Below are 10,027 nucleotides of genomic sequence, written 5' to 3'. Positions count from 1 at the left end.
GGAATAGTTACTATAGGCCCTACAAACAGTAAAAGGAAAATAAGAGAATACTAAGAACCAGTCTATGTGCATAAATTTGACAACTAAGATGAAATGGATTAATTCTTTGAAAGAAGATAACTACCAAAACTCACTCAGGAAGAAATATCTAAGATAAATAATATTACCTAGTATCAATTGCATTAAATAAACTGAATCTGTAGTTAAAAACATTTCAACATGACTGATTTCATGAGAAATGGTGACTTAGGGCGCTCTAAGAATTGCTCCCTCCACTGAGGCAACCACTAAAGCTGACAAAAACTGATAGAATCAAGTTTTTGGAACTGTGGAATCTTTTCTCTGTTTTTTTTTTTTTTAAACCATCAACCAGTGGAGTACTTTTTGTTTTCTTTTCTTTCTTTTTATTTATTTATTTTTTGAGACAGAGTCTCACTCTGTCACACAGGCTGGAGTGCAACTGTGTGATCTCAGCTCACTGCAACTGCAACCTCTGCCTCACGGGTTCAAGCAGCTCTCCCGCCCCAGCCTCCCAAGTAGCTGGGATTACAGGGGCCCACCACCACGCCCAGCTAATTTTAGTAGAGATGGGGTGTCACATGTTGGCCAGGCTGGTCTAGAACTCCTGACCTTAGGTGACCCACCCACCTCAACCTCCCAAAGTGCTGGGATTATAGGTATGATCCACTGTGCCCAGCCTCAGTGAAGTACTTAATAAAGAAAGAGGCTGCTAAATTTTGGGGAGAAAGTGTGTGGCACTTTTTTCTTACTGGCCTACTGATATAGTTTGGATGTGTGTCCCCTCCAAATTTCATGTTGAAATATAATCCCCAGTGTGGGAGCTGGGGACTGGTGGGAGGTATCCAGGTCATGGGGGTGTATCTCTTATGGATGGTTTAGCACCATTCCCTTGATAATGAGTGAGTTCTCATTTGGCTCACATGAGATCTGGTTGTTTAAAAGAGTCTGGCACCAGGCGTGGTGGCTAACGCTTGTAATCCCAGCACTTTGGGAGGCCGAAGCAGGTAGATAACCTGAGGTCAGGAGTTTGAGACCAGCTGGCCAAGATGGCGAAACCCTGTCTCTACTAAAAATACAAAAGTTAGATGGGTGTCATGTTCCATGCCTGTAGTCTCAACTACTTGGGAAGCTGAGGAAGGAGAATTGCTTGAACCTGGGAGGCAGAGGTTGCCATGAGCCAAGACTATGCCACTACACTCCAGCCTGGGTAACAGAGTGAGACTCCACCTCAAAAAAAAAATAAATGAATGAATAACTAGAGTCTAGGACCTACCCCTTTTCTCTCTCTCTTGCTCCCACTGTCACTATGTGATGTACTAGCTCCTGTTTCAACTTTCTGTCATGAGTAAAAGCTCCCTGAGGCCTCATCAGAAGCTGAGCAGATGCCAGTGCCATGCTTCCTGTACAGCCCGCATAACCATGAGCCAAGTAAACCTCTTTTCTTTATAAATGACCCAGCCTCAGGTATTTCTTTGTAGCAATGGAAGAATTTGGAGGGCTCAGAAGAAGACACTAAGATGAGGGAAAGTTTGAAACTTCTAAGAGACTGGTTAAATGGTTGTGACCAAAATGCTGATAGTGATATGGACAGTGAAGGCTAAGCTGATGAGGTCTCAGAAGAAATGAGGAATTTATTGGAAACCGGAGTATAGGTCTCCCATGTTTTATCCTGGCACAGAGCTTGGCTGCATGTCCCAGGGATCTGTGGAAGACTAAACTTAAGAATGATGACCTAGGGTATCTGGCAGAAGAAATTTCTAAGCAGCAAAGCATTCAAGATGTGGCCTGACTGCTCCTAACAGCCTATGATCAAATACAGGAGCAAAGAAATGACTTAAAGTTGGAACCGATATTTAAAAGGGAATCAAAGCATAAAGTCTGGAAAGTTTGCAGCCTGGTCCTGTGGTACAGAAAGAATCCAAGCCCAAGCAGGCTGTGAAGCAACCACTGCTAGAGAGATTAGCATGACTCAAACGGAGCCAAGTAACAATCCAACACAATGGGGAAAATGCCTTAAAGGCATTTCAGAGATCTTCAGGACTGCGCCTTCCATCACAGGCCCAGAGGCCTAGGAGGAATGAATAGTTTCAGGGGCCAGGCCTAGGGCAATGCAGCCCTGTGCAGCCTTGTGACACTGCTCCCCACATCTCAGCTGCTCTGGTTCCAGCTTCAGCTCAAGGGGGCCCAGGTACAGCTTTAGCCCCAGCTCAGGAGGGCACAGTCTGTAATCTCTCATGGTTTCCATCTAGTGTTAAGTCTGCAGATGCTCAGAATGCAAGCAGGAAGGAGGCTTGGCAGCTTCCCCCTAGATTTCAGAGGATGTACTGGAAAGCCTGGGTGTCCAGGCAAAAGTCTGCCACAGAGACGGAGGCCCCGCAGAGAAACTATTAGGGCAATGTTGAGGGAAATGTGGTTGGGGTACTGCCTAATAGAGCTGTGGGAAGGGGGCCACTGGCCTCCATACTTTGGAATGCTAGAGCCACTAGCCACTTACAACCTCAGCATGGAAAAGTTGAAAGCAGTCAACTCCAGCCATTAAGATTAATCCATTAATCCATTAAGATTAAAGCAGATTTCTTAACAGAAACTATGAAAGCCAAAAGGCAGTGTGATGACATATTAAAGTGCTGAAAGAAAAGAATTCTATTTCAAGAATTCTTTTCCATCAAGACTATCCATCAATAATGCAGATTAAATTAAGGTATTCCAAGATAAACAAAAGCTAAAGGACTCTGTTTCTAGTAGACCTGCCTTATAAGAAATGCTACAAGAAGTCCTTCAGTCTGAAATGAAAGGACACTGGACAGTAATTCAGGGCCATATGAAGCTATAAAGAACACAGGTAAAGGTAACTATATAGGTACATATAAAAGCTGGTATTGTGGTATGTTTTAAATTTTATCTCTTTTTGTTTCCTATAGGATTTAAAAAGACAAATGCATAAAATAGTAATTATAAATATATGTTAATGGTCATACAACATACAAAAATATAATCTGTGACAGTAACAACATAAAAAGGGGAGAAACAGAGCTATATATCAGCAATTTTTATACAGTACTGAAGCTAAGTTGGTATCAATTCAAACTAGATTGTAAAAAATTAGAAAAAAATTGTAATGTTAAGAGTAACCACTAAAAACACCTTAAAATATTCACAAAAGGAAATGAGGAGGAAAGCAAAATGGTACATTAGAAAAAATTTTAAAAGAAGGCAGTATTGGAGGGTATTAGTGTATTATCACATTGCTATAAAGAACTACCTGAGGCTGTGCACGGTGGCTCACTTCTGTAATCCCAGCACTTTGGGAGGCTGAGGCGAGCACATCACTTGAGGTCAGGAGTTCAACATGGCCAACATGGCGAAACCCCGTCTTTACTAAAAATACAAAAATTAGCCAGGCATGGTGGCATGCACCTGTAATCCCAGCTACTTGGAAGGCTGAGCCAGGAGAATCTCTTGAACCCGGGAGGCGGAGGTTGCAGTGAGCTGAGATTGCACCACGGCATTCCAGCCTGGATGACAGAGCAGGACTCCATCTCAATTAAAGAAAAAGAAACAAACAAAAAAAACCACCTGAGACTGGGTAATTTACAAAGAAAAGAGGTTTAATTGGCCCATGGGTCCACAGGCTATCCAGGAAGCATGGCAGTGGAGGCCTCAGGAAGCTTAAAATCATAGCAGAAGGTGAAGGAGAAGTTGGCACATCTTCACATGGCAGAGCAGGAGAGAGAGGGCAAAGGGGGAAGTGCTACATACTTTTAACCAGATCTTGTTAGAACTCACTCACTATCACAAGAACAGCAAGGGAGAAGTCTGCCCCCATGATCCAATCACCTCCCACCAGGCCCCTCCTGCAACATTGAGGGTTATAATTTGACATGAGATTTGGGTGGGGACACAGAGCCAAACCATATCATGGAGGAATTAAAGGAAAAGATATAAAGTATGTTGAAGAAAAATGCCAAGTTGCAGAAGTCTTTATCAAACATCATTTTAAACAGATTAGACTCGCCAGTTAAAGGCAGAGATTGACTGAATGGATATCAAAAACATGATTCAAATATATGCCTTCTAAAATTAAATTTAGATCCAAAGACACAAGTAGGCTAAAAAGAAAGGATGGAAAAAGGCATCTCACGAAAATAGTAGTAACCAAAAGAGAGCTGAGAGCTGGCTGGCTATACTAAGATAAGACCTAAATAAATGAGACGGCATCCTGTTTTCATGGACTGGGAGACTTAATATGGTTCAAATGACAATACTACCCAAAGAAATCTACAGGTTCAAATATCCTCCAATTCATATGAAATTGCGAGGGGTCCTCAATAACCAAAACAACATTGGGAAAGAAGAATAAAGTCAGAGGATTCACTTCAAAATTTCAAAACTTACTGAAAAGTTAGTTATCAAAACAGTGAGGTACTGGCATAAGGACAGACATACAGTCTAATGGTATATAACTGAGTCCAGAAATAAACGCATATATCTATGATCATATGATTTTCTTCATCTTTTTTTTTTTTTTAATTTTTCTAAGAGAGGGTCTCACTGGCTGGAGTGCAGTGGTGCAATCATGGCTTACTGCAGCCTGGACCTCCCCAGGTTCAGGTGATTCCCCTGCCTCAGCCTCCCAAGTATCTGGGACTGAAAGTGCACACCACCCACCTGGCTAATTTTTGTATTTTGTAGAGACAGGGTCTTTTCATGTTGCCCAGGATGGTTTCAAATTCCTGGGCTCAAGAGATCTACCCACCTTGGTCACCTAAAGTGTTAAGATTACAGGCATGGGGCACCACGTCCAGCCCCAACTGATTTTCAACAAGGCTGTCAAGACCATTCAGTGGGAAAAGAATAGTCTCTTCACCAAATAATACTGGGAAAACTCAATACCCACATGCTTGAGTTAAATGGGACCTCTACCTCACATCATATGCAAAAATCATTCAAAACAGATCAATGACCTAAATATATGAGTTAAACATGTAGAACTCTCATAAGAAAACATAGCCTACCTTGAATTTGGCAATGGATTCTTCTATATGACACCAAAAGCACAAACAAAAGAAAAATAAATTTGAATTCATCATAATTTAAAGTGTTTGTGCATTATAGAACTCTGTCACAATGGAGAAAAGACAACTCACAGTGTGGAAAATATTTGCAAATCATCTGAGACAGAGTCTCCCTCTGTTGCCCAGGCTGGAATGCAGTGGCGCCATCTCAGCTCACCACAACCTCTGCTTCCCAGGTTCAAGCAATTCTCCTGCCTCAGCCTCCCAAGTAGCTGGGACTACAGGCATGCACCACCATGCCTAACTAATCTTTGTATTTTTAATAGACACGGGGTTTCACCATGTTGGCCAGGCCAGTCTCAAACTCCTGACCTCGTGATCCGCAGGCCTCAGCCTCCCAAAGTGTTGGGATTACAGCCATGAGCCACTGCGCCTGGCCAATCTTTTTTTTTTTCTTAAGACAGTCTTGCTCTGGCGCCCAGGCTGGAGTGCAGTGGTGCCATCTCGACTCACTGCAACCTGCACCTCCCAGGTTCAAGTGATTCTCCTGCCTCAGCCTCCCAAGTAGCTGGGACTACAGGCATGCACCACCAAGCCCAGCTAATTTTTGTATTTTTAGTAGAGACAGGGTTTCACCATGTTGACCAGGCTGGTCTGAACTCCTGACGTCGAGTGATCTGCCCACCGTGACCTCCCAAAACGCTGAGATTACAGGCATGAGCCACTGGGCCTGGCCATAAAATGTTCTTATAATTCAACAACAAAAAGATAAACGGCCCAGTTAGGAAATAGGCAAAGAACTTGAGTGTACATTTCTCCAAATAACACAACTCACCCTTGAACAACACAGGCTTGGATGCAGATTATTTTCAACCAAACATAGATTGAAAATGTAGTATTTGCAAGATTGGAAACCACACATATGGAGGGCCAATTTTTTGCACACATGGGTTCTGAAGGGCTGACTGTAGGACTTGAGTATCTGTGGATTTTAGTACATGCATGGGTCCTGGAACCAATCACCTGCATATACCAAATGATGACAGTATATCCAAATGGCTAAAAAGCACACTAGAAAAATAATTTTAAAAAATAGCACACAAGAAGATGTTCAACATCATTCATCTCTAAAGAAATGCAATGCAAAACCACAACGATAACACTTCACTCCCCCACCCCAATTATAATAGGCATAATTTTAAAAATGGAGAACAGGTTTGGGGGGTATATGGAGAAACTGAAACTCTTGTACATTGCTAATGGGAATGTAAAATGGTGCAGTTGCTGTGGAAGTTTGGCAGTTCCTCAAAAAGTTAAACATAGAATTGTCATACATCCCAGCAACTCCATTTTTTAGGTATATACCCAAAATGATTGAAAACAGGTATCAAATACTTATAGATGAATTTGCCTAACAGTACTATTCATAATAACCAAAAAGTGGAAACCATCCAACTGTCTGTCAATGGATGAATGGATTATATATTCATTGTGGAGTATATACACAATGGCATTTTAGCCATAAAAAGGAATGATGTACTGATACATGCTTCAAGGTGGATGAACCTGGAAAACACGCTAAGTGAAAGAAGGCAGACATAAAAGGTCACATAATGTATGACCTCACTTACATGAAATATCTAGAATAGGTAGATCTATAGAGACAGAAAACATTAGTGGTTGCCAAGGGAAAGAGGGAGAGAGAACAGGGAATGACTGCTTAACGGGTATGGGTTTTCTTTTGGGATGGTGAAAATGTTTTGAAAGTAGGTAGAGGTGGTGTTACACAACACTGTGAATGTACCAAATATTAATACCTCACAATTGTATAATTTTAAATGATGAATAGTATGTGAATTTCACTTCAATTAAAACAAGTAAACAAAACCTTTGAACAAAGACAACCTCAGGACTAAATGGTTTCATTGGTGAATTCAATCAAACAATAAAGCAGAAACAATACCAATTATATGTAATTTCTTCCATAAAACCAAGAAAAAATAACCATTCTCAACTCATTTTATAAGGCTCACATGACCCCGAGACCCAAATCTAACAATAACATTACCAGAAATGACAACTACAGTGGTTGCTGGCACCAGTTTGTATCAGCTCAGAAGAGCTAGTTTTCAGGAACTGGCTGGCATGTTATAGCTTGAAATTTGGCATGGTGGGAGTATTTATATCACAGAAACTGGTAAACAGTATAAACCAGATTTCTTTCCCAACCCCTAAAATCTGATTATTAAAGATTTACTAGTATACTGATCACTGATCAATATTCTTAATGGTGACAGATGCAAAAATCCTCAACAAAATGTTAGGAGATCTAATTCAGCAATATATGAAAATATACATGTTATGACCAACTTATCCTAGCAATGCAAGTTTGATTCCACATTTGAACATCAATCAATGTCGTTCACTACGCTAACAAACTAAAAAAGAAAACAACATGATTATCCCAGAAAAAGGAAAAGAACATTTGACAAAATTCAAGATCCATTCATGATAAAAATTCTGAACAAACTAGGAAAAGAAGGGAACTTCCTTCATTGGATAAAAGGCATTTGTATAAAATCTATAGCTTATACCATCCTTATTATTGAATGGCTAAATTATTTCCCCCCTAAGGTCAGGTTTCATTATGTACATTCCTTTGATTATATAAAAGGTGATTTTTAAATGAGCAAAAAAAACCACAAAAAAACAAAAAAACAAAATTCATTGTTTTCTACAGCCTACAAGGGCCATACATATTCTAGCTTCCTCTACCTTTTTGATGTTACCTCTTACCATTCTTACCCTAAGTCATATCTCTCTAGCTTCAATATCCTACATACTGTTTCTGGAACATGTTTTGGGGTGTCTGTTTTGCTGTTTTTCTTACCCACAATGCTGCTCCCTCCGATTTCTACTTGACTCTCTATCTCATTTAATTCTAGACTTTCCTCAAATATTGTCTTTTAGGGTAATATTGTCCCAATCAACCTACAACTCGTTCCTCACTTCTCTGTATCACTTTGTCCTCCTAAATTGCTTGAGTTTGTCTCTGAACATACACCTCAGAAATATTACTCAAATGTTGACACATTGTTAAAAGGTATATTTTTAAAATCACATTTGTGGCCCGGCACAGTAGCTCATGCCTGTAATCCCAGCACCTTGGGAGGCTAAGGTGGGAGGATCATTTGAGGTCAAGAATTTGAGACCAGCCTGGCCAACATGGGGAAACCTCTTCTCTACTAAAAATACAAAAATTAGCAGGGTGTAGTGGCAGGTGCCTGTAATCCCAGCTACTCGTGAGGCTGAGGCAGGAGAATCACTTGAATCTGGGAGACAGGCTGCAGTGAGCTGAGATTATGCCACTGCACTCCAGCTTGGGCAACAGAGCAAGACTCCATCTTAAAAAAAAAAAAAACAAAAAAACACACATTTGTTAGTATCAATACCATTGTCTACTTTACGCCAAACAGGCAATAACCTATTTAGCATTGCTTTCATGCCATCAGTGCAAGTATCAACAGTGTAAAAGGCAATCTACATCTTAGCACTCTGAGTCTCAACCTCATAGACCCCTTGAGAAGGTCTTGGAGCTCCCAGGGATCTGCAGACCACATTTCAAGAATTGCTGTTTTATTCTAATAGTATTTTGCCTGAAGGTGATTTTTAACTATTTCTACGTTTCTAATTTAGTATATGGGCTCTCATTCGTAAAACTCATTAAACACACACACAGACACACAGCGAAACAAAGTAAGGGCTAAATAAATGACTCACCTGGAACTTGTTCATTTTCTGCTGCTCTTGGGAAAGGCTGAAAACTACAAAGCCAGAGCAGAAATCATAAGGGACCTTATCTGGCAGCCCCAGGAATCACCTGTGAGAAATTTCCATACAACATTTTAGTAAAATATATACCTTTGAGAAAACGTATCTTTGACCCATTAGAAAGCATAGTAAGGACCATGATGAAGTAGCATCCACCTGTCCACTTCTGACTCTGATATTAATCTTGATGAGCCTGTGACATTTTTGAATGAATCTACACATTTCTTTCCTACTGACTGTTTTGAAAATTATGTTTCTGTTTTCTGAATAACACAAAAGAATCAAAAACTTAAATATCCAATCATGACTGATTAAATAACATGTATACTATATCCAAAGTATGGAGCCCTTTGCTGACACTAGAAATGATGTTGAAGAGATATATTTATTGGTACATAAAAGGTAATCAAGCTACATATCATAAGCATTTTTTTCTATTATAAACCCAAGGTTAGATAGTCTTCTCAAAGTTCTCAAAAATAAGACATTTCTTCTTCCTTAATTGCAGTTTCTCAAAAACTACTTCTCCAAGAAACTTCTTTTGATGTAAATATGATATAATGAACTTAAAGACTCAGTCCTACGCTAGGCTCTGCTATTAATAAACTTAGTGATTGCCTTAGTTTCAATGCTTTTGTCTTTAAAATGAGTAGGAATTAGATAATCTTGAACAACCCTTCATGTACCATTCTGATTCTATAAGTCCTCACTCAGGATCACCAAAACAGACAGTACCTGCAATGCACTGTACCCTCAAAACTTGGGCTGGGCCTAAGGCAAAATTTAATTAGGCCCTGACGAACTCTGACTTGAGAATCTAATCTGCTGACAGTGATACAAATCTAGCTTCTAAAATAACAGTTAGGCATCACAATTCTCAAACAAGCACTTCATATATATATAGTAAAAGGCAACTACATGTCATAATCCTAAGGTCCTTGTCATAAGCAGCAGAAATCATACAGGGCACCCAAATTGGATCTTTGTTCACAGATGACATGACCCTATATTTAGAAAAACATAAAGACTCCACCAAAAACACTGGTAGAACTGATACATGAATTCAGTAAAGTTGCAGCATACGAAATCAACATTAAAAAATCAGTAGCAGGCCAGGCACGGTGGCTCATGCCTGTAATCCCAGCATTTTGGGAGGCCAA

At 40.1% G+C, this 10,027-nt stretch overlaps 1 protein-coding gene across 5 annotated transcripts in view; it reads right to left on the bottom strand.

Annotated features, from left to right (window-relative positions):
- Nucleotides 1-10,027, bottom strand: part of ZNF25 (zinc finger protein 25) — a 27,089-nt gene that overhangs the window by 13,528 nt on the left and 3,534 nt on the right. For 3 of the 5 annotated variants that reach the window (XM_011997340.1, XM_011997362.1, XM_011997347.1), the window contains exon 2: nt 8,817-8,916. In XM_011997340.1, the coding sequence (XP_011852730.1) occupies nt 8,817-8,831 (15 nt within the window). In that variant the 5' untranslated portion in view covers nt 8,832-8,916. Of the gene's footprint in view, nt 1-5,036; nt 5,060-8,816; nt 8,917-10,027 lie in introns of all 5 variants that reach the window. The other 2 variants (XM_011997369.1, XM_011997355.1) reach the window with 2 other exon arrangements.

Source organism: Mandrillus leucophaeus, unplaced genomic scaffold, assembly GCF_000951045.1.
Source record: "Mandrillus leucophaeus isolate KB7577 unplaced genomic scaffold, Mleu.le_1.0 Scaffold1143, whole genome shotgun sequence".
NCBI lineage: Eukaryota > Metazoa > Chordata > Mammalia > Primates > Cercopithecidae > Mandrillus > Mandrillus leucophaeus.
This window is presented reverse-complemented; position numbering and strand designations above follow the sequence as displayed.